General features: G+C 37.9%; 1 protein-coding gene across 3 annotated transcripts in view; it reads right to left on the bottom strand.

The window, feature by feature from the left end:
- LOC137498980 (zinc finger protein 883-like) overlaps window positions 1-24,366 on the bottom strand; it is a 78,343-nt gene extending 53,977 nt beyond the window's left edge. Inside the window, exons 1-3 of one of the 3 annotated variants that reach the window (XM_068226944.1) lie at window positions 23,486-23,583; window positions 5,431-5,492; window positions 5,206-5,330 (exon numbers count right to left, since the gene is read on the bottom strand). In XM_068226944.1, the coding sequence (XP_068083045.1) occupies window positions 5,206-5,271 (66 nt within the window). In that variant the 5' untranslated portion in view covers window positions 5,272-5,330; window positions 5,431-5,492; window positions 23,486-23,583. Of the gene's footprint in view, window positions 1-5,205; window positions 5,334-5,430; window positions 5,493-23,485; window positions 23,584-24,320 lie in introns of those variants that run through there. The other 2 variants (XM_068226942.1, XR_011017954.1) reach the window with 2 other exon arrangements.
- Between the last annotated feature and the right edge of the window lie 1,443 nt (window positions 24,367-25,809).

Here is a 25,809-nt window from a genome sequence, read left to right as displayed (position 1 = left end):
GAGTGGGCATATAAGTCTCAGGTAACACCGCAGTTAGAGTGTGGCTCCAGTGTACAGGACCCTCACCAGCACTACTTGATATGAGAACTAGAAGAAATTCAAAGGAAAGTAGCACATTTTGTTCCGGGAGATCTCCAACAAAGGAGTGGTATTACTAAAATGTTGCAAATTTTGAGGTGGGAAGACTTGGGAGTGAGGAGATGAGCTGCTCAACCATGCGGTACAAATCACAGTTGGTGCGTGTCGAGGGCACTGTGACCAATATGATGTCCATGAATGACATCCTGAGACCCGTAGCCATACCCTTTCTGCACAACACCCAAGATGCCATATTTCAGCAGGAAAATGCACGACCACAGGTTGCTCCAAGAACACTTGCTTTCTCAATGTCAGAGGATGACAGAATGTTGCCCTGGCCAGCCCAGTCACCAGACTTGTTGCCAATCGAAAATGTGTGGGATGTGGTGAAACAATGGGTGCAGGGTGTGGAACCAGGTGAATGCAGCATGCATGACTATAACCAAGGACGCCACTTACGACTTACAGACATCGTTGCCATCATGCATGGAACTAGTTATCAGTGCCAATGGAGGACCCAGTGCCTACTAGGCAACAGGGTTCATGCTGAACCTAGGTGACTGAAATACTAATCTTTTCTGCAGAACATACAAATGAACATGTCCTGTGCATATAAACTCCCTATCTATAGTCTCTTCAGGTGCTCTGTTTTTATGAAGATGAGTGTAATTAATATTGCCCGGGTGATCGTTTCGCCAACTGTGAGCACTAACAAATACTTTGAAGACTTGAAAATTTGATAGTAACTTATAGTAGCTTATGTAACATTGTAATAACATCCAAAAAGGGAGTAACAAACCCACTTTTACCAGATGTTGTAGTTCAGTTGTTCCCTCTTCCCCTTCCCCTCGTGTTAATTAATTTACATAACTCCCTCTCAAACTGTACATACCCTGAGGCTGCCAAGAGGCGGTAGGGGAAGTATTATTCAATTCAGAATAATCATCCTAAATTATTAGCGACATCACCTGATATTTCAACTTCTTACTGGTATGCAGCAAAAGGAGAGATTAAGAAAGGAAACATGCTCTATAAAGATGATATTGCAGGAAAAATATAATGCCCGACACGGCTTGATATAATGAAACATGGACGCAATGATGCCAATATGAATGACCCGCCTGACTGACTATGTCAACATGTACGACAGCGAGATGGAAGAGTTAAGTGGATTATTTTACTTTTCCTTGTATGGTTTTCTCTTTGTTTTATATTTTCTATTAGCAATTGTAGTTGTGTAGTATAGGCAGCGATGTGTTTACACATGATCTGTAGGAAGGAGTAACCTCTTCAGAATGATTGACAGATAATATTAATCTTGGTGAATTTTATGCCATATTCCCATGATAAAGCAGAAGTCAGTCATTCCAGTAATGCAACTATATTAGGATATACATGACTGCAATGTCTTGTTTACTATTTGTGACACAGATTTGTAAGTATGGGAGATAATATTGAGATGATGTTATCTTGTGTCAGGGGCTTTCCAATTGAGGTTATGGGTAGTAAGAACTGGATAGAATTGTTATTTCTAAGTGTACTATGGGAGACGGAATCAAGTGTGTGGTTATGTCAGCTAGTACTGAATCTTCCAGACTGTGATGAACTTAATAGAATAATAAATCTCAGATCGCTGGATTGGACACAATACTGAGGATGACTGCTAGTCACCTGACATTATTGACTGTGAGGACATACTAAAAATATACTTCACACCTGGGTTCTTATTGTTGCAAGAAAAATAACTTCACAAGTTATCCATACTCCTGAATCCTGGAGAGCTCTCAGGGCTGGCAACAATTGCAAGCCATAGGTTACTCAGTAATATGTCCAGTAACATGTCAATAACATCAGCAGCCGATATCATATTTGACATGTTTACACAAAAATCGTACCCTTATGTAGGTTAGATTACTGGATGCCCAACAGGGCTATTCAGTCCCAAGTCAATATTAACTGTTCTATACATGCTGAGAACAAAATCCTTGATAACCCTATTAGGGAAAATGAGCCCGTTATATACCAAGAACATCTGCAGAAGGTCCTGACAGAAACTCTTCAAAGAGACTTCTGGAACTTGATTGCCACTGAAAAGAAAGGAATGCAACAAAAACATTGCGAGAATGCAATCAATCAGAAGGTCATCACTACCCTGTAATGAGGTGCAGAAACTCATTGATTGTAAATTAGAGTTCATTACACTTCAATGCATTTCCACTTTTTCACTGTTGTCCATGAGTTACTGCCACATTGTAAGACAAAAAACAGATTTCTTTCTGACACTAGTCAAAATCTATCATCAAGGACACAACTTATGAATTAAACCTTTATGCTTCACGGAATAATAAGATTCAGAACCTACACAAAGCCAAATTACTTTCTTTAAATGGAATAAACTTTTTAATGAGCTACAACCATTTACCATCATGGAAGCATTATTGGGCTACGAGTACAGATTTGGGTGTTAAAGTAGTAGCTGAGACTATGTCTAGGAAAAGATTTTGTGATATTTTGCCATTTTTGCATGTGAATGACAACAATGCAGTTCCACAAAAAATTGAAATAAACTGTACAAACTAAGACCTATGATCAAAAGCCCAAATGCCAAATGTAAGGAGGTTTATAATGGTACGCGGGAACTAAGTGTCGACTGTTCAAAGGGAAAAGCTCCCTAAAGCAGTATAATCCTATAAAGCCCATGAAATGTGGTTACAAGCTGTGGGCAGTAGCAAACCAAAAGTGATATATTCTTTCATATTTTATTAAGGCAAGGGGGAACAAAACGCAGAATTTGCTGAGTACAGCTTGGGAGAACGTGTTGTTCAGGAGTTAACAAAGCCATTTTGGGGACAGGGAACGGTTGTATTTTATGACAACTTTTTCTCTACTGTAAGGTTAATGGAGAAACTGAAGACAGAAGAAACTTTTGCCTGTGGGACAATTCGCCATACAAGATGTGGTTTTCCAGACAACTCAGTGGATGACAAGAAGATGAGTTGTTAGGATCGTGATTATCGCTTCTCACATTTGGAATTGGGGTTTATAGATGGAAAGATACCACCTCATCTCTAATTATCATGGAATTGAAACCAGCACTGTACAAAGAATAACAAAAGATGGCTCAAATTAACTGTGTCAGACTATAACATGTTCATGGTAGGTGTTGACCTTGCAGATCATCTTCATGTATTAAATCCAGTGGGCAGAAAGTCTAGGAAATGGTGGCACAGGATATTTTGGGGTATTCTGGATATTACATTTCTTAATGCCTATGTGGTGTGTAATGACCTCAATGACAAAATTACCATGCTAGAGTACAGATACTCTGTCGTTCTCTGTTGTTCAAGGGTTCATGACAAGAAAGGAGACACCACGTGGACAGAAAAGAATTGTAGAGAGGCAGTGACATACAAATCAGATAAAAAAAGCAGGAAAACAGATGAGCAACAGAGGAATCCACTACCCAAATTTTGTGCCTGGTAAGGGACGATGTGAAGTTTGCAGCACCGAAAATACTGAATCGAGACCCCATTCCAAATGTTCGCATTGCTACGTTCACACCCCAAAACCTGCATCTAGATTCCCGATGGGACTTTATTCCCATACCCAGAAAACCCAAAATTTTGAAAAGCAGTGTGTAACTTAGATACTGCCTGTTAAGACTGCGGTAATAAATTACACCAAAAATTGTTCTTAAATGCTTGGGCTAGAAAGGACTCTTAGGAGTGGTTTTCAGTGATTTCCACAACTGTTGGATGTTCTGGGTTTGTTCAATAAGGGTCGTAAGTCACAAACACTCTACAGAATGATACGAGTCAGATGAATGTATCCCTCCCCATGGAGCTACCTGTGCATTTTCCACCTGACAGTTCAAACTTTTCATATCAGGAAGTATACAATTTGGTAAATAAATGATTGAAAAAAGCAGAATAGCAAAAATTAAACTTGGAAAGGAACAGAGGGAATACAAGGAAATAGTTGATAATCTGACAAGAACAGAAATCAATATTTGGCAATTTTCCCATACAAACAGCAATATTACCCACAACTACTGACCTAAGCAGTAAATAAGTTGATGGCAAAGAACATAAGATAGACTGACCAATACTACGATAGTTTTAGTTTGTAAACAAACTACCAGATTGAGAATATGACCAGCTTCTGATTTTAGGGAACAGGACCCAACCAGTCACTGTAAGTAATGTTGTTAAAAATACTAACCATAATGTCATTAGAAGTACTTTCACCAAAAGAAGAACACAAACTCTATGGCAATGGAGGATTCCTAGACAAAAAGGGCCTCCTTAGTAATTTCTGACACTGAGGATCACAATTATTAAGTAACCAAATACGAACCGGGTAGCAATAACCACCAGGGGTCATTAGAGGCGTAGGTGTCATGATATCAAGCAATATTTGTCCACACCACTGTTAGAGTATTCCGTACTTTGCCAGCCATATAATATCACCGAATATCAACACACTGAGCAATGTACAGTAGAGTGAGAAGAAAGTGCAAGGGGAAAATATTTCAACAATGCCAACATCTCCCCACCATTTCCAATAACAATGAATGACATCCAGGAATGAATCACCACTGATCTGATGGACAGCAACATACTACAGGCCCCAAGAACCCAACCAGACTCCCACCTAGGAGTGTCGTGCATTGTGAGAACACACTGAACAATATGCAGAAGTACTTTTAAAAAGTTGGAGTGTTTATGTTTTTTATTATTATTATGTACCCAATATTATTTCAGATCACAGATTTTAAAATAGGATGAATCATTTAAAATACTGCTGCATATTCACAAACAAGAGTCAGATCAAGTTTGTAGAGAGAGAGAGGAACACAGTGGGAAGTGAGTGTGAGAAGAGGAAACAGCAGAAATTGGACACGAGGCTCTCTCCTCATCAAGCTGAGTTTTTCTCAGGCCCCTTCCCCCCAACAAGCTGGTTTCTGGGTGCCAACACTCAATGAGGGGACATCATGTCCTTGCTCAACACTAAAGTGTAGTATTTCATAAGATTTCTCTCTTAATATTAGAACTAATTTCTTAAAGTACAATTGTTTACCACTAGTTAAATTCCAATCATTATAAAGTAATCTGTAATGATACTCACAAATGATGTGCTTGTTGTTCCTTCAAGCCAGACTGGTTCCTCCTTGATCACTACTTTCTTTTCCATTTTCAAAGCAACTGAAGTATCTACATGAGCTCGAGTTGCTAATTGCTTTCACTGACTTTCTACTGAAACAAGAAAGAGAAATTACATTATTATTATTATTATTATTATTATTATTATTATTATTATTATTATTATTATTATTGCAATTTCATGGCTCACAGAGGAATAGGAAGCACCAGGGTTGAATGGCTGGACAGAAGATCACTTACAGAAAACTTTCTCTGTAACAAAATTTGGAAATTTTATTCCTTTCTTTTCTTAAAATTTAGGAGTAATTCAATGACATAACAAGGAACAGTTGAAATATTAACAACAAGCTCGTCAGCTCCAACAATGCATTGGACAAAGAAGGTCGTGTTCGCTGACATATATGACCATAGAGAAGGCACACAGTTTAAGTAGCCGGGAAAGGTGTGCTGTTGGTATTGTTGCAAAGGTCTAGTTTAAAGTCTAAGCAAGCAAGCAAGCAAGCACGGATGTACCTTTTGGGGATATTTAGTTGCATAATGTTAACAAATTTCTGACGCGTTTCAAACCTGCAACCAGGATGGCCTTCAGAGCCATAACAAAGCATGTCTTGGCAACTGTCACTTCACTGTAATCAGACTCAAAATAGAGAGACCCTGTTAGAATGAACCCCCAGAGTCAAGGAGAAGGATGTACAAGTTAATTATGGAGGGTAGCTGTGATCTACTCCATATATAGCCATCACCTTTGTAAAAATTATACAGATGTTTAGCCATTTGCATCGCCTCTAACTTCTCTGACTGTCAAAGATGTAATTGCATGCGATGTTATTTAACCATATTTGCTACCATCCTACATGTTTGAACAACATAAACCGATCCACAGGACCAACGAATCATATATATTCCAGCACAATTAAAGCCAATAGGATCTTTGACAGATCACAAGCAATTGCCTATGATGATATTAGGCTTAAAGTGGTACTGATATAGTGCCTTCTGAGAATATTGCCAATATCTGCGACAGATTTTACATACAGCAAGAAGGCCAGACTCAAAGGCCGAGAAACACATGACAGTCTGTCTTTTGGCTTAAGATGTAGCACTTCGTCAATCTGTTTCCTTGAGCAGTCATTGCTCAGGCATGTTCTGGTTAGGGACTCAAGTTCACTGTTAAATTTAACCTAATCACAAACCTCCTTTGCTCAACTGAAAAGATGTTAAGCACAGCAAGCTTTTTGCAAGGATGGTGATGTGAGGACCCATGAAGATATCTATTAGTATGGGTGGATTATGGTAAACCACGTGACCTGAAGTTCATCTGATTTCCAAGAAACCAAAAAGTAAGCTATTTGCTTTATGTCGCACCAACACAGATAGGTCTTATGGTGACGATAGGATAGGAAAGGCCTAGGAAGGGGAAGGAAGCAGCTGTGGCCTAAATGAAGGTACAGCCCCAGCATTTTCCTAGTGTGAAAATGGGAAACCATGAAAAACCATCTTCAGGGCTCCCGACAGTGGAATTCGAACCCACTATCTCCTGATTACTGGATAATGGCCGCACTTAAGTGACCGCAGCTATCGAGCTTGGTACCAAGAAAGCAAAACATGTAAACAGAGCAAATATCCTCAGTGTTCAGTCTCAATGGTAAATTTAATATTCATATATATGCTGTTCAAGTGATCCAAAAATTTGGATAATTCGTATTCACCATGGCGCCAGATAACAAATGTGCCACTGACATATTTCAACCGGATAGAAGGCTTGAGTGTGCAAAATCAAAGACAATGCTCTTCAAATCTTGCATATAGAAATAGGACTGGCAATATTCTCAGAGGGCACAATATCAATACCACTTTTAAGCATAATATCATCATAGGCAATTGCCTGCGATCTGTCAAAGATCCTATTGGTTTAAACTGTGCTCGAATAAATATGATTCCTTGCTCCTGTGGATAGGTTTATGTTTGCCAAACATGTAGGAATTCAGCAACAAGGGTTAAAGAACATCACATTTCTTACAACTTTGAAAGGTACAAACCTGTTTTCACATTCCTCAACAATTGCTTTAACCCCTTTGCTTACTATCTAAACATGTGCTCTGTACTTTCATTCCACGTAATCTCTCTGCTTACAGCTCGGAACATACCACTTAAGAACTGAAACTACAGTTGCTGTCTTCCCGTCACCTTCAGGTCATGAGCCAGGCAGCACCCGCTTTGTTCTCCAAAGGCCAACACAGTACAAATAATTATTTCAATGAAATTTGCTACATTACAGTAAAAAATTGTACTGTAGGAAACAAACTCATCTAGTAACGCATATACGTTTGTCTCATCACACACACTTTGCCAGAAGTCATCACCAAGAAATTGATCTAGAATACTTTTACCCATAAGTTCAATGTTTTGAAAAATAGGGCCTAGGCCAGGAATTCCTGTAAATTGCACTTTTGTAAGAATATCTTCTAATGGACACCTATATTTCCTCTTCCACTCATCTACTTTCTGTTTATTGTTACAGTGTATGCGAACATCTACAGTTGCAATATTTACGTCTGCATCATCACTCATATTATTATCACCAACTTCACCAAGCACAGATCTTCATCACTACATTCACTAGAAGAACTTTCAGATATATCATAAACTTTATCACAATCCCTATCTAGTAAGATATTCACAACTACGCGCTCGGTTATAGCTTAGCGCACACTCTGACTGAATAACAGTGGTTATTCACCAAAAGATAACGTAGATACAGCAATAAGAGACTTCCTTGTAATATTAAGAAGCATTTTAATGGGATCTGTTGAATTAATAACCCAGGTCTACAGTGATTTTGCTGTTTTGAATTTTTAAATCAATTTGAAGTAATATGCATGTCCCGATGCCAAATATGATATCCTTTTACTTGTATCACACACCATTTTTTTAGCCTTAGTCTTAATTTTTTGGTCTTAGTAACGTTATTAAAACAATCTTTGGTTCCAGGAATGCTATTTATTGGACGTAAAAACTTGTGGTGGTAGCACTGCAAAATGTTGTTGAACTCTTTGCTAGACGGCAGCACTTAAATCCTTTGTGATGTGAATTTAGTTGAAAGCTTTAAGTGACCAGCTAGATTTCCAAATGAAGAAGTTTACTTTGAATACGTGTGCATTTATTGTCCGTTTCTGTTTTGTGATTCTATGACTATGGAAAGGCAACAGTGTTTGAACAATCCAAATGTGTTTTGTTTCATTTGTGGTAGTTTTGTAGTGAAAAAGCAGAGACAAAACATAACCTCATTTGTCGCTAAAGCTTATAAAGCTTATTTCGGAATAAAGTTAGGAGATCAAAACAAGTCATGGGCGCCTCGTACAGTGTGCAGCATTTATGTTGAAGATTTGAGAAATTGGACAAAAGGGAAGAAAAAAGCACTTCGTTTTGGTGTACCGATAGTTTGGCATGAACCCAAAAACCACACCAGTGACTGCTACATTTGTACTTGTAAGGTCAAAGGTTTCAATGCTAAGAATAAAAAAGGCCTAACATACCCCAGCATTGAATCTGCTATGAGAGCTGTGCCTCATGGCCCTGATATTCCAGTTCCCACACTTCCTAAGGACGATATTGAAGTTTCTGATCCTTCAATTAGTGAAACATCGGGAACATCTGACAGTGACTTTACCCCTAAAAAATCTAATGTACCAGTACTCTTCACACAATCCATGTTGAATGACTTAATAAGAGATTTGAACCTCCCCAAAGATGCAGCTGAACTTTTAAGTTCCAGGTTAAAAGAACAAAATCTTCTTTCTGATAGTACTTCAGTGACTTTCTACAGAAATAGAGAAAAAGATCTTGCACAGTGCTTTAGTCATAAAGAGAGACTGGTTTATTGCAACAACATTCCAGACCTAATAAACAAGGTAGATGCTGCCACGTATGACCCAAACGATTGGAGGTTATTTATTGACTCTAGTAAGAAAAGTAGCAGAGCTGTGTTACTGAACAATGGTTTCAATTCTAATAGCACACTCAGTCCACTTAAAAGAGAATTATGATAACATGAAGCTTCTCTTGGATAAAATACAATATAACAGACATCAGTGGATGATCTGTGGAGATCATAAAGTAATCGGTATTTTGTTAGGTCAGCAACAGGGATATACGAAATTCCCATGTCACTTGTGTGTCAGGCAAGAGATGAGCATTGGCCTGATCGAACCAACAAACTCCAGGATGTAAAAATGTTGTTCAGAAAAGCTTAGTGGAACATACAACCTCTTCACATCAAGTTGGGCCTGAGGAAGCAGTATGTGAAAGCCCTTGACAAAGAGGGCAATTGTTTTCAATATCTTTGCAACAAGTTCCCTTTTCTCTCACAAGCAAAAATAAAAGAAGGTATTTTTTAGGACGACAAATCAGAAGTCTAATGAAGGATGATGAGTTTGAAGATACAATGACTCTAGAACAAAAAGGAGCCTAGCAAGCCTTTAGAGATGAAACCAAGAAGTTTTTAGGAAACACCAAAGATCCTAACTATGCAGAAGTAGTAGCCACAATGCTTGAGAAATTCAGAATTATGGGTTGCAACATCAGTCTTAACCTGCACTTTCTTTTTTTTACATTTGGATATATTTCCTGAGAATTTGGGGGCGGTGATCGAGGAACAAGGTGAACGCTTCCATCAGGACATTTGGGAGACGCAACAACGGTGCCGAGGATGATGAGTATATCAATGATAGCGGATTACTGCAGCAGCTCATAAGAGAATTTCCAAGATAAGATCACTGGAAGGCAAACGAAAACATTATTATTGACTAAATAGCATTCTAGTGAATGAACATCATGAATTTCCAAGTAATACAACCAGTATTTCAATCAAAACTGTATTAACATTTGTGAAACAATGTGTATTTTTTGTAACATTGAATTTTTCATTCTCGATTTGTAAAAAAAACCCTGATGTGATAGGAGAAAAAGGCATTTTTTTAAAATAGCTGTACTCAATTGTATATAATCACTTTTCATAAGTAAAATAGCTTTTAATTGGTTCTATTTTGTAGAAATGTGTAATCAATTACTTCGCTGTTCCATGGATAACACAGGGCACTGCACACTCTGTCGTTTCGATGGTTAGGTAGGCCAAGGGGTTACACCCATCCCAGAGTATGTTTATATTTTTATTTACCATTTTCCACAGTTTATAGTTATTTTTAAAAAACTTCCTCATGCCTGTTTTATAAGTCAAATGGTACTGCCTTATAGCCCTACATTTAAGATCTTCCTTTCTAACACATTTATTTTTAACTATGACAAAAACAGCTTCATTATGACTAATACCATCTATTACTTTAGTTTCTCTATAGAGCTCATCTGGTTTTAGCAGCACCATGTGCAGAATATTCTTCCCACTAGTTGGTTTAATCCTTTTCTAAATCAGCTGTCCTTCCCATATTAAGTTATTTCCCATTTGTTTGTCATGATTCCCATCATTTGCATTACCTTCCCAATTGACATTTGCTAAAAGGAGATCACCCAAGAAAATCCCATTCCTTTCCATATCGTCTCCCACATAGCTGATTATGTTATCAAATAATTCTGAATCAGCATTTTAAGCACTACCATTTCCCGATCTTTTGCCTACTATCATTAAAGTTGAGCCTATATCCTGTGTTACCCTCCTGGTCTGTAGACTGCTTTGATACAGATCTCATGTCACCATATCCTGTGTGACCCTCCAGGTCAGTAGACTGCTTTGATACAGATCTCATGTCACCATATCCTGTGTGACCCTCCAGGTCTGTAGACTGCTTTGATACAGATCTCATGTCACCATATCCTGTGCTACCCTCCAGGTCTGTAGACTGGTTTGATACAGATCTCATGTCACCATATCCTGTGTGACCCTCCAGGTCTGTAGACTGCTTTGATACAGATCTCATGTCACCATATCCTGTGCTACCCTCGAGGTCTGTAGAGTGGTTTGATACAGATCTAATGTCACCATATCCTGTGTGACCCTCCAGGTCTGTAGACTGCTTTGATACAGATCTCATGTCACCATATCCTGTGTGACCCTCCAGGTCTGTAGACTGCTTTGACACAGATCTCATGTCACCATATCCTGTGCTACCCTCCAGGTCTGTAGACTGGTTTGATACAGATCTCATGTCACCATATCCTGTGCTACCCTCCAGGTCTGTAGACTGCTCTGATACAGATGTCCATGTCATCATATCCTGTGTGACCCTCCAGGTCTGTAAACTGCTTTGACACAGATCTCTATGTCACCATATCCTGTGCTACCCTCCAGGTCTGTAGACAAGTTTGATACAGATCTCCATGTCGTCATATCCTGTGCTATCCTCCAAGTCTGTAGACTGGTTTGATACAGATCTACACATCATGATTTTTCACATTGCAGTATCCTGTGCTAATCTTGTTTCTCCATAACTATGTATTACATCCTATACTTATTCTAATCTGAAACATCTCCCTATCAAATTCCTGTCCCACATACTTCCCTTTAAAATCTACTGAACAAGTTTTGGGTTTCTCAACATGTATCCTATCATCTTCTTAAGGTTAACTTTTACCAAAGTTTCTGCTCCTATTAAACTTAATCACAATTCATTTATTTGTTATAGTTTATTATTTTCATGACTGTATTGATAAAACTTAATTTGTGATGTGAACTATCCACTTGATGTTTGACATAAACGTATCATTTGGTGGAACAGAAAACTGGAGCAACAACAGTTGGACAATTTTGTTACTGAACAACTAGTTACATAAGGTCTGGATAGAGATCCATTTACTCAGGAATCACATGGAATTGATCTGCATTGACCAGGGAATTATGTGCAAAAATGGGGAATAGGTTATGTCTGAGCTGCAAGCACAGAAATGAAGAAGTTACTTTGCAAGAGGCTGGAAGGACTGTGAAAAATGAAGAGTGGAGAGGCCAAGCATCACAGTAATATGCTCTTGAGAAAGTGCACGAAAGGACACGTGGTGCAAAATTACTTGGAGGTGCATTTTGATCCGTGTCTAATGAGCAAGCATGAAATACTTCTTTCCTTATGACAGGCGCATTAATAACCTTTGTGAATAATTTCAAAAGTATAGTGGTTCTGACAGAAACACGACCATTCTGACCCACCGATACCTCTTGTGCCACAATAAATTATACTTTATTATTATTATTATTATTATTATTATTATTATTATTATTATTATTATTATTACACTTATATAATATTTACTCATCTCTTGTGGCACACTGTCCTGATAAGTGATTGAACTGAGAGTGTTGTCGATCAGTTATTGTAGGTACATTCGCTGAGAGAAAAAAGACAGTTCTGGCAAAACCGAGTACAACACTATGTTGACCACCACATACAGAGGACTGCACATGGACAAAGGAAATTTTAAACAATTATGATCGGTATATAACACAAGAATAAAAAATGAACAATTTATGCAATGTATATTAATTTATAATCATGCAAATTACTACCTCCAAGAAAACAATCTTTTAATTATAATCAACATCTGTTACATCTTCACAAATAATATTATTTAACTCTTTGCCGTCCCTAATGCTCCAAAGTGCTCACATATTATCATCTGCCTGCCGTGCTGAACACTCCAAAGTGCCTGTCTCACTCATGTTCATTAGAAGTGTGTTGAGATAAATATTAAAGGTTCTTGTGAAACCATACTGTATTCTCTTGACTCAGCAAGCAGTCAGGACCTTGTTGACAGCATTTCCTGTGTATATTTTCCAAGCAGACCTACTTTATAAACATTGTCTTTAGTTAGAGATTACTCTTGTTCAAGTTCACACCAAGTCATCTAATCATGGAGTTTTGTCGAAAGGTTCTTATGCTGTAGGATGCAAAAGGGTTTATTGTGTCACCTATTCAATATATTATAAATTTTTAAAACACTTAGGAATTTATTATTAATTCCATTTGAGACATGTTTCACCCTTTATTGAGGGCATCATCAGTCATAGTACCTCCTCAAGGCATAAATCAGGTATCTGATTAGTAATTAAATTGTAAACAATAAGATACATTACAATGGGAATGTTAAGAAAAAAAGAAAAACTTGCTCAGTGATGATACAGTTAAACGATATAAGTTATTAGAAACAGTAGTCTGCACCAATGCGTAAAATACTGGGTATTTTAGCAGAGTCCAGCAGTGGTAGTCCGAAGAATAATTGACGCTACTCATTAGAAAATTATATGAAATTATAGTTTATAAAAATATTTACATTAACCCTCTCCCGCCCATAGTGTAGTAATGCGTAGCACGAAAGCTTAGGGCCTCCCGCCCATAGCGTAGTAAAGCGTACTTGTACTTGTAGTCACATGTTTGAGCCATCTATCGGCCGATAGACAAATATAACTTACTGTTACTAGCATGTGCACTTCCTATAGACCAAAGACATTAGTTTTCTTCTTTTAAAACCTTAGCAGGCATATTAGAACACGAAATACGAAAGGCAGTGACATATTGTAAACAAACATGTCGACGCGCGATAATGACATTGAACGTTCGGTGAACGATAATTCTGACTGTGAAACTGTTAGTAGGCACTCAGTGACGTGGAAAGTGAAAATGAAAGTGACGATATTTCAGGAAATTACGACGTACACATGCGTGATGACATAGATTGTAGGCCTAACTTTCAGTGGACAAATACATTGTCTTACGTCGAACTGGCGGACTTTACTGAAGAGGTAGGACCTTGCCATTCTCTTCCTGTGAGTAGTACAGCATTAGAGTATTTCTCCCTTATATTTGATGAAAACATTTTCGATTTAATTGCCCAGAAAAAGCTTTTGTACAATATACATTTTTATTAATGTCTGCATTAATGATGGCTGAAAAGAATTGTTTTAATTCTGAAGAAAACATGCATTTTAATATGGGCGGGAAAGGGTTAAAACAGTTAGGGGAGAAAGGGTATAAAGTATCCGGCGTCAATGTTCATCACACTAATTACTGCCACTTGTTGAATGTTTACAGGTTGACAGGGCAACTATACAGTAAATTTACAATATCCAATTGAACAGTTGAGAAAATACAAGCTCATATCCATATTTACAAGAGAGCAGCTTGGTGAGAAAGGATATAAAAATGTTTGGCATCAAGTGCATCCCGTTGTTTTAGTCGTTGGATGATGATTGCAGCATTAATACATCAGTAATATGCAGAGCGGTCCAACGTTAGTTTATAACCACAGGGGCAGGGAAAAATATTCCACCATTTTTTCAAGAATGTTAAATGAGGTTCTATAGGCATAGTCATACTATTTATGTACTTATTAAGCCATATTCATAAACCCGGGACTTCAAGCAGACAACTTCCAGTGTGTAGTTTACCTATCAGCGGTGCTTCTCCTAAATTATTTCATTCTCTTGTGAAGATACTTGGTCGTGCCAAAGTGTGCGTTCTGTGTTTGCAAATGAAAAATAAGGCAGCTTCTGAGAGAGGCAAACAATTAACAATCAAATGTAAACAGTGCAATCTACTATTGTGCAGGTCAGGGTACTTTTTGGAATACCATCAGGTACAAAACGTGGATATTCGAAATTAGGGTAAGTACACATTGATATGCACTAAACATTTAAGAACGAAATGCAAAAGGAATTACATTTCTATCTTTATCTGTCTGACTTCTAGTTATTTTCTTTTAAGGGGTGGTATTTATGCTGCTGAGCCTATCGGGATTTAAAGGACTCTGTCAGAAAACACAATAATTACAGCCAGGCATCCGCCTTTAAATGTGAAATGGCACAGGGTTAATACATCCTATAAAGACTTTCAGCTTATTATGTATATGTCATGGAGACATTAAATAGATATAAAAACTGGTCAACTACACACTTGTAGGAATGTAATGCACTATCTCACATCAATACAATATTCACAATATTAACTAATTTTTCTATCTTTCATATTCCTTGTTAACATCACCATTCTTTACTCACCACTCACAAAGCAAAACTATGATGAGATTCCACTGGAGTAGCAACATTTTTCTTCAAACTAAGAATGATTTCTAGTACTTCTTGTTAAAGTTGTCATTCCTTAATGTCCAGTTCTAGAGGAAAATTACTAAATTGTTCTAGACCAGCACAATTTTTAATCAAAGAATTCATTTTTATATTTGTCAGAATTTGAAAACATTGCAGTCTGTGGAACACAATTTAGAATATTTAGAAAAGGACACCAGAACTGAAATTTTAATAACTTTTATTAAAATTTAAACTTCTTCCATTTCCTAAATTCTAATATTTTAGCTTGTCAACTGTGTACTAAATGAAGTCGAAGTCGCTGGAGAGGCTTCCCATGTCTTTCAACCAACAATGTTCTTACAATTTACCCCTTCCCGTCCTTAGCGCCTGAAAGCGTTCGCCTGTTCACTTTGCCTTCCGGTCCTTAGCGCCCGGCTGCATTATCTGCACATATCTGTGATCTATGCGATAGCTTTTATTTGTTTCGGCAGTGAAGTGTTTATAAGGAATGTAGGAACATGCAGTATAATCTACGAGGCTTAGGAAATGGAAGAAGAGCGATAATCTGTCTTGACGTTGCCTAGGCAACGGTCTTGAACGTCCGCGAGTGCGGGTCAGCTGTTTCATTCGTAAACATGACAGGATTGAATACTGCGGATATTGAAACTGAACTGAATATAGGTGAAGAAAGTGACACAGAATCACTGACTATGGATGGAGGTGAATTTTTAGTGAGAGAATAACATATTAACGAAGATAATTCTAGTGATACCAGTGATATAAGTGAAAACAGATATCGAAAATTTGAACGTGATAGCGATGCCGCAGCAATTCACGCAAACAAATCGTTTCGTTACTCCGAATGATTATAAGGATAATGTTGAATGTGTCCATAATTTGGAAAGAGTATTATGAGAAATAGATTGTGGTTTACGTATGTTAGGATGCGACAAACTATTCAGTGACACAGCCAATTGCATGTATATCAAAGCAGCATTCAAACAGGGACATTCCGGGAAGACACATGCCCAGAGGAACGAAAACCTTACATACATGGCATCATTTCTACTCCAAAATCACTTGTTTTTTTTATTTCGAGGGATTCACGCCACATGAGAATATGTCAAATGCAGCATATCTTTGTGTCGAGTATCAAAAGTAGGTTGGGGGAGGTTTGAACGAACAGCCTTATGACTCTATGAATTGAGAAATGGATGTGATGGTATGCTTTCTAATATTATTAAAAATGTGAGCACATTATGATCAATGGCTTTTATAATATTTAACTTCTTCCAAAACAATGCGCATGGTTTCAATTTTTCCTAAATAATAGGTTGAAAGCTGGGGATAAGCGGAGTGAAAATGTGGGCAGGAAAGGGTTCAGCTCCAATTTCAGCACTTGGTAAATTGTATGAATTACATGTAAAAGTAGAGTTAACACTTAGAACAGCCACTGACTGGAGGTGATAACAGTTTCATTCACTTTGAGTGTCCACGTATAACAAAATCCAAACTAAGATGGAAAAATGTTGAACAACGGGTGAATTTAGAAACAGGTTTTATGTGAGAATCTCATTTTGAATACTTGTCTGGTAGAGTATCAATTTTTTAAATTTAATCTGTAATTTGAAAGGGTCCGTTTCTAAATCACACACCTATGGTGCATGCTTCATACAATATTTTTAAAGTACAAGGGCTATTTTTTTCAACCTCCAATCGGTTGTGAAATTAAAACCCACAGTGAGAATCGGACGAAGCGTCATGCAGATGTGTTGTGCAGTGTCTCTAGTATGCCTGTTGACCACATCAAAACACACTTCTCAGTCTCGAACAGGCAGTGAGCACGTAAACGTGCCTAGAACAATAGTCTCTCCTGCCAAGCGTGAAGTGAGTGCTGTCATCGATTTCTACATGCTGAGGGGTGCAATGCAGCTGAAATTCATCAGCAAATAAGTAATGTGTATGGTGAAACTTTCATGAGTGACAGGGAAGTGCAGCAATAGTGCAGGAACTTTGAAGCAGGACGTTCAGACATTCATGATGCAGGCAGTCAGGGAAGAGAGCGAGTGTCAATGGATGATCCTGTTCAGCAAGTGGTTCAGGCAATTAGAGAAAATTGCATTGCACTCCTCAGCATAAAGAAATAGAATGACAGCACGCATTTCACACTTGGCAGGAAACTCTATTATCTTAGGCATGCTTACGTGATCACTGCATGCTCAGAACTGACGAGTGCGACGTGAAGAGGTGGACAGGTATGTTGGAGACACTGCGCAACACATCTATACAATGCTTCATTGGATTCTCCCTGTGGTTTTAATTTCGCTACTGATCGGAGGTAAAAAACATGCCCTCGTACTTTCAACAACAATCCAGTGTTTATGGTAACAATTTACATAGCACTAGTGTTTAAAGAATACAAAATAAGGCAATTCACTGTAAACCTCTCATTATAAAACTCTCCATTCTACTGATAAATTATATATTTTGAGTACAACCATCTCTCACTTAAAGAAGTTAGAATATTAATGTTTTAATGGAATGAAGAGGAATGCCATACATTCTTACAATATTATTTGTACATATTAGATCAATTTACGCAGGTATAGACTGCCAGAAATCTCATTCCCGATTAGGAATAATATTTTTGCAATTAAATAAGGTGTGAGTTCCAGAATCTAACAGAATGTAGGAGAGGCTGTCCTAAAATGACATATCTGGGTAAAATGACATAGTTAGGTTTTTGAAAAATGTACTATTACAATATTTTTAAATTTTGCACTTTTAGGTTTGTCTGGGTAGTACACAACTCCAGTAAACCGGTTGTAGCATATGGAAGCACAATGGGGTTTTTATGTTCACAAATGTGTTTTGTAGCATTTCTATTGTAATTAAACATGCAATATTTCTTATAATTTGGAGTTACTGAATGCCTTCAGTATTACAAAAGTAATATCCAGTGATAGCCTTGAAGGTAAGCTACAACTTGCACTTATTACTTCTGTTGTCATACAACATGCTTTCAGGTTATGACTATCAATGTGTAGGAGGGGTCCACATATTCAATACCATTAAAATGTACAGTATATTGTCTTATAAAACTGGGACTAGTTTTGACCCCATATATATTGGGTCATCTTCAGCCACGCTCCAATTGGAAGACATAAGCACACGTATAACCAATAATAATATAAACACTCTGGTATGACACAATTTACAGTCCTAATTTAAAACATTGATGAGGTCCGAACAACATATCCAAACTTGAAACTTAATAACATATCAAAACTGCTGTGGGTGATGCCGAACTATTTCGTCGTTCCTACAGCAGCCAATGTTCTTGACTTGATATGGGAGTTGGTATCCTCATCTGCGTAGACGAGCAACCTGATTGATAATTGGTTTGTTCATTAGTAACATGGGTAATGAGTGTAATGACTTATGTAGCTTTAAGGGGAACATTCGTAATTTGAACAGGTATTCCTTTTCATCAGAAGAACAGAGGGGCATTCACCTCAAAACAAATTAAACAATAGATCACTACATCTGATGAAAAGGAATATCTATTCAAATTACAAATGTTCCCCTTAAAGCTACATAAGTCATTACCCATATTATTAATGAACAAATTATCAATCAAGTTGCTCGTCTACACAGATAAGGATACCTACTCCCAGATCAACTCAAGAACATTGGCTGCTATAGAACAACGAAATAGTTCAGCATCAACCACAGCAATTTTGAATATTATTTAGACTGAAGTTTAGATATGTTGTTCAGACCTCAACAATATTTTAAATTAAGACTGTAAATTGTGTCATACCAGAGTGTTCATATTATCATTGGTTATAAGTATGCTTAGTTTTCCAATTGGAGTGTGGCTGAAGCTGACCCAATATATTTGGGGTCAAAACTAGTCCCAGTTTTATAAGACAATATACTGTACATTCTAATGGTATTGAATAGGTGGGCCTTTCCTAAACTTTGATAGTGATCAACTGTCAATACAGACCATAATGAATTCATAACTTATGATTTGAGGTTATGAACCAGAAAATAAATACAGCCAACTTCAGGTACAATGACACACGTACTATGTCATTTTGCCCCTAATATGTCATTTTGCCTGAAAATATAATTTTTCTAATAATAATAATTTTCATTTGATGATGATGATGCTTGTTGTTTAAAGGGGTCAAACATCAAGGTCATCAGCCCCTAATGGTACAAAATGAAATGACAAACAAAAAGTTCAAAATCATCCACTGGCCAAAATAAAAAATGTCATGAAGAATGAATGGATGGACATGAACCCCCCAAAAAACAGTGGATTTGACTCAAAAAAGATCATAAATAATAGCATTACTGATCAAGGGACCACTTATAAAGCACAATCGTGAATTAAGGATGCTTGATTTCTAAAGGGGTCCAAAACCCAGGTCAAAGGCCCCTCAGAATGGTACTTATCGCTAGTAAAGTAGAACCATGGAATTTGTCATGTTGGGGTACTAATCAAAAGTAGCAAAGACTCACGGTGTTCCACACATGATGGTACTACTTACAAGTATTGTACGTTATACAGGTAAAGCAGACCTACGGTGTTTCTCACACAATGGCGCCACTCATAGCCAACGCAAACCGATGAGGTTCCTCACCTAGGTGAACTAGTCTCAGGTGCCAGTATTCCCGTGGTGTTCCTCACATAGTGGGTACTAATCACAGGCAAAGCAGACCCACCCAACGAAATCGGAGTGCTCCTGCAAGAAAATTGTCGGCAGAGCTTGCAGTTATCTGGCAAACTGTGTACTGGAGGCTCAAAACAGCAGGGCTGTTTGCACAATGTCCATCAGTGTACAATCTAGCACAGAGATCAACTGTGGAGCCGTCAACATCAGAACTGGTCCATGAATGAATGGAGGCATGTGCTCTTCACAAATGAATCCCGCTTCAGTTTGCAGAATGTTTCTAGTCGCACATTAATCTGGAGAAGCGTGTAGCTGATACAACCACAGGACCATCGTGGAACGGGACCAGTATGGTGGTGGTGGCGTCATGGTGTGGGGCGGCATCGTGTTGAATGGCGATACAGGGATGAGGTACTGAGACCACATGTTCCAATCTTCAGAGATGTGGTTGGTCCAGACTTCCTCTTGATGGACGATAATGCCCAACCACACTGCACTGCTGTGGTGGATGAATTTCTGGCTCGGGAAGACATTCATCACATGGACTGGCCAGCAATGTCTGCGGATCTGAACCTATAGAACATGCCTGGGATGCATTGGGGAGGTGAATTGCATCCTGTCAGCCTCCACCAAGAACTTCGCATTGCCGTTCACAGGAATCGGATCAACTGCCATAAGAGCTCTTGAACCATCTGATAGAGAGCATGCCACGTTGCTATGAAGCATGTGTGGCTGTTAGGAGTAACAGCATATTTTGTTGTGGAAGGCATTGCCAAGTTTTGTTAGTTGTTGTCAAAAGTTGTACCCTAGCTATCAGAACCTTTTTTTTTTTTTTTTTTTTTTTGCTAGTGGCTTTACATCACACCGACAGAGATAGATCTTATGGTGACGATGGTATAGGAAAGGGCTAGGAGGGGGAAGGAAGCAGCCATAGCCTTCATTAAGGTACAGCCCCAGCATTTGCCTGGTGTGAAAATGGGAAATCACAGAAAACCATTTTCGGGGCTGCCGGCCGTGGGATTCGAACCCACTATCTCCCAGATATAAGCTCACAGCTGCGCACCCCTAACAGCACAGCATCAGAACCTTTCTGACAGTTTTTTTGGGCAAGTGTTCTGACATATAGTGTGTGATTAAGCTTCCGTTTGTTCAGCAATCCGTCTGACATTCCTATCAGCCGGTATGGCCTCGTTTCGTGATTAATGCTTAACCTTTGGACACTAGTGTACTTGCCATCCTTACTTCATACTCGTCAAGTTTTGGCCAAGACATGTCAGCCGCAACATACTGGATCATTAATGTCTCTTTTACAAACCAGCAAGACAAGTCTTAACACAATTTACTGCCTGTAGATCATGTCACATTGTCTCAAACAGCCAAATATACCAGACCATTAATTTATACATTTAGCTTCCACTACACGCCCGTTTCAATTATCCGCCATGGTTGCAAACCTCAACTTTCCAACAAGTCAAACATGAAGTCATATAGACACACGAACAGCGGACGCGGAGCCCATGCTCGTCCGTGCCGGCGGACCCTGGACTTATATCTCATGTAAGTTGGTCTAATACTTGTTTCAATTTTGGTATACTATTTTAAATTCTTTTGTGTTTTCTGACTATGGAAATTATTTATATTTCATGTACTAATTCTTGTTTAAGAAGATTATGAACGTTATTGGCTTTAATTATAATACTTAGGAATTAATGTCCAGCTGCACCTCACAGCAGACATTAGCCCATTGTTTCCTCCCTGTTGGCTTCTGCATTAAAGTCTGATTAAGACTGACTACAATATCTCAGACTTCAATCCTACTACCGATTGGTGGGAAAATGGTGGAATTTGTGGTGGTCATAAGTGATATGTGATTCGCACATGGTTATGTTTGTTTACATTTTGTTTAGAGGATAGAAAGTACTACTTCATCCGGATTATTACGTATAAAGTATATATGTAGTTATTAATGAGTGAATCATATTGTGTAGGCTTAGTGTTAGAGGTGTAAATAATTGTGCATAACAGAATATATTGTTGTGCTGTAACGACTGTAGCATGCTGCGTACTAGGTTCTAGATTAAATTATACTGTTGTAAATCAGTTTTTAAATTTCCTAAACATACAGCTCTAAGCAAGAAATATATACGGAATATACACCGAGAAAATTAAGTCAAAAGGCCAAATCGTTCAACATATTGAACCAAGACTTGTGGTTAGGAAGCATCTTTTTCCAACAGAAAGTAGTAGTATTTTAGAGAGACGAGTTAAATTTTCCTAAGATTTGATTTACTTTTGATGACATCAGAACAAACTTCTGGTTCCACTTAACATGGATGATATTGCCCTTTTTCTTGAGGTGTACGATGATGGTAGATTTGATGATATCTTATCAAGAAATGCCTGTTTCGAATTGTCGAGTACCTTGAATGTGAAGGTGTTTTATGAGAAAACAGGAGTGTGTCAACCGAGACCTTCTGTATAACAGCTGGGTAAGCTGTACAATTTGATGAGTCAATTTACAAACATCTTTCCACCTCCAATAGGATTTACATTTGAGTGAATATTTTTGAGCATACCTTCATTCCTGATGGCAATATGGATATAGTACAATATAGAAAAACAACATTTGCTTTGGAATGATATTGCAATTACTAGTTTCAACTTAGGGCACAGTAAATACCAGAGCTACTGATATGGACTCGTATCATTTCTCACACATGTCTAGGAGCCTATCGGTACATACAAGGAACTAACATCAAGGTTCTATCTCATCGTGTAGGGCCTATATCTTTGATAGAATAGGTTCCTATGAATACTATTAAAGCTTGCTCTAAATTTGACCAGGAACTCCTATTATCCGACAGTTATTGAGAGAAAGTTGGTCCAGCTATTAGCATTTATCATAACATAACAACATATCAGAACATTTTACATAATAAGTGTATTGTTCTTTCTGAGGGCACTATCCAAATTATGAATACAATACCTAAATAGTGGATTAACAGAGGTGTGCCCAGCCTATATGTTCACATTATTCCTACCATAGCAATTCTGTCTTAATATTTCTGAAAATGCTCAATTAGGATTGCACTGATAGATATCATCAAATGTACCGCCATCGTGTACCTTAATAAAAGGAACGATACCATCCTTTACTATTATGTTGTGGAACAAGCTGTTTGTTTGATAAAATTTATCTATGGCATGTCATACTTACATATTTTGTTATGTCAGTGTTGTGTTATTCAAATTTTAAACAATGCTAAAATAATGCATTAACTTAACTAATAAGTTACAATCGTTCCTAATCCTCGTTTTGTTTTTTGTGCATAATTCCAATTACTGGTATTGTCTACAAAGTAGGCCTATGTGGTTTTGCCAATAGTCTTGGAGTTCCTGTAGCAATGAAATCTAATATGCGAAGCTGTCGCATCGAAACGAAGTTATTGACGTGTCCCATATCACTGTATGATCAGTTGGACGAAATAAAATACAATACAATACAATACAATACAATACAATTTAGACGACTCCCTAACCTTGAGCAGTAGGCAGCCCACCGTTTTGGTTTCGAAGGTCTGATATATTGTAGTCGGACTTCGTCTGATGGATTGTATTGCATTGTCCTGCATTCTGGCCTTGTTACAAATACCCATCAATCTCTGCCTTTCCCATACAAAATAGTACCGTATTGTTTTTGAAACTTTATTTTAGTTTATTATACACCATTCCTCAGATTAATGTCACGAGGCACCAAAGCCATCTTTGTTACAAACATCAAGCTAAATATAAAATGAAGTTCCTTGAAGAATACACTGCCCGTACTAAGTTACCTGTTCGCGCCAGTTTACAATACAATTACGCCCAGTTCAACAAGAAACCCTTCCCTTGACCAAAGGAGGAGGCCATATATTTCCGATTATAAACTCCTCAAGTTATATGGGTACTGTGATCCTGCCTATATTTTCAAACCGTGTCTACACGATTGACAAGTTTACAGTACAACTTCCATGTTAGTGAACGAATCGTATCTATGAAATGTCATTATAATTTTTGTCTTAATTGGAAAATAATTATTGCTTTGACGCAAATCAGGAGTTAAATTAGCGGGATATTAATAAGTACCATTATTACTAGAGAAATGTATCCATACATTACTACATTGCGACTATAAATTAAAGTAACACTTTTGCTTTGCTTGATGTTACAGTACTTGGTGGGGCGAGTTATTAATTAATATAATTATTGGTCCAGGGATCACGCTTTTTTCTTTCAACAAAAATCATTTTTTTTGTTACAATATTCTTTTCTCCTACATGTTCCCATTTGAACAGCCCACGCTAATCTTATTGGACAGAGATATTCCACACGTACCTATAGCCGTTGCCTACGAGATACACAAGGCCTGGAAATACTAAACTTGTCCATTGTCCTCGAGATACTTCCGACAAGCGCCGCTAGAGTTCTCTTTACTATTCTGTCTCGCCCAAGGTCTGTCTAGGGAGGTCTGGTCACGCTACCACAATCCTTTGCGGTGACGGCCATATTGGGTCTTAAATATCGTTATGTGGGCGTGCCCGATGTAATGATGTGAGTTATTACTTGTATTTTGAAGGAAAATGGGATACTGTGCCGCACCAAATTGTCAAAATAAGACAACTGACGGAATTAGAGTGTTTCGCTTCCCGAGCGATAAGCAAAGGAGAGCACAGTGGGTACAAAACTGTAGGCGTGACAAATGGCCATCTACAGATAATTCCGTCTTGTGCGCAGTTAGTGAAGTTATACACTCGTATTATTCCTGAATAATAATATGTTTATATGAACGATGTTTTATATTTATAGGTCTTCTTATGTATTTTATTCTAGCATAATTTTGAAGAATCGCAATTTGAACTAAAGAGGGCAGATGGACGGAGACTACTCAAGTGGAATTCCATCCCAACAATTTTCAACGTCCCTAATCCACCCAAGTCTTTGACATATGATAGGAAACCTCCCTAAAGGAAGGGAATTGTCTTTCAAAACAAGCAAGAAAAGTAACAGGAAATGTGTAATAGTAGTATTGATGTTAATGAAAATTTCCGTTTCATGAGTCCGGCTCCATGGCTAAATGGTTACCGTGCTGGCCTTTAGTCATAGGGGTCCCGGGTTCGATTTCCGGCAAGGTCGGGAGTTTTTGCTTTACGTCGCACCGACACAGATATGTCTTACGGCGACGATGGGATAGGGAAGGCCTAGGAATTGGAAGGAAGCGGCCGTGGCCTTAATTAAGGTACAGCCCCGGCATTTGGCTGGTGTGAAAATGGGAAACCGCGGAAAACCATCTTCAGGGTTGCCGACAGTGGGGCTCGAACCCACTATCTCCCGATTACTGAATACTGGCCGCACTTAAGCGACTGCAGCTATCGAGCTCGGTGGTCAGGAATTTTAGCCGTAATTGGTTAATTTCGCTGGCCTATCTCTTCAAACCAACAATTTGTGTCCAGCTTGCCATCATTACAACAATAATTGTTAGTAGCAGACTTATACGGTACTGTAGTTATTATTTACAGCTATATTTCATTAATCTTAAATGCCCTATAGAATACATTTTATGGCTGGACAAATACTTAAAGATCACAACACTCGCTCTAACGAAGTACTATAATTTAACGTACAGTAGCCTAACATAATATCCTAATGTAATCCCTAAAATAGTCTAACCTAGGTTAACTCAACTGAATGACTGAATTTCTATTTTTAAAGGAATCGTGTCTACCAATGGCTGTTATTTTCTTAACCATTATTATTATTATTATTATTATTATTATTATTATTATTATTATTATTATTATTATTATTATTATTATTATTATTATTA

This window comes from Anabrus simplex, chromosome 3 (assembly GCF_040414725.1).
Source record: "Anabrus simplex isolate iqAnaSimp1 chromosome 3, ASM4041472v1, whole genome shotgun sequence".
In the NCBI taxonomy this organism is placed as follows: Eukaryota; Metazoa; Arthropoda; class Insecta; order Orthoptera; family Tettigoniidae; genus Anabrus; species Anabrus simplex.
This window is presented reverse-complemented; position numbering and strand designations above follow the sequence as displayed.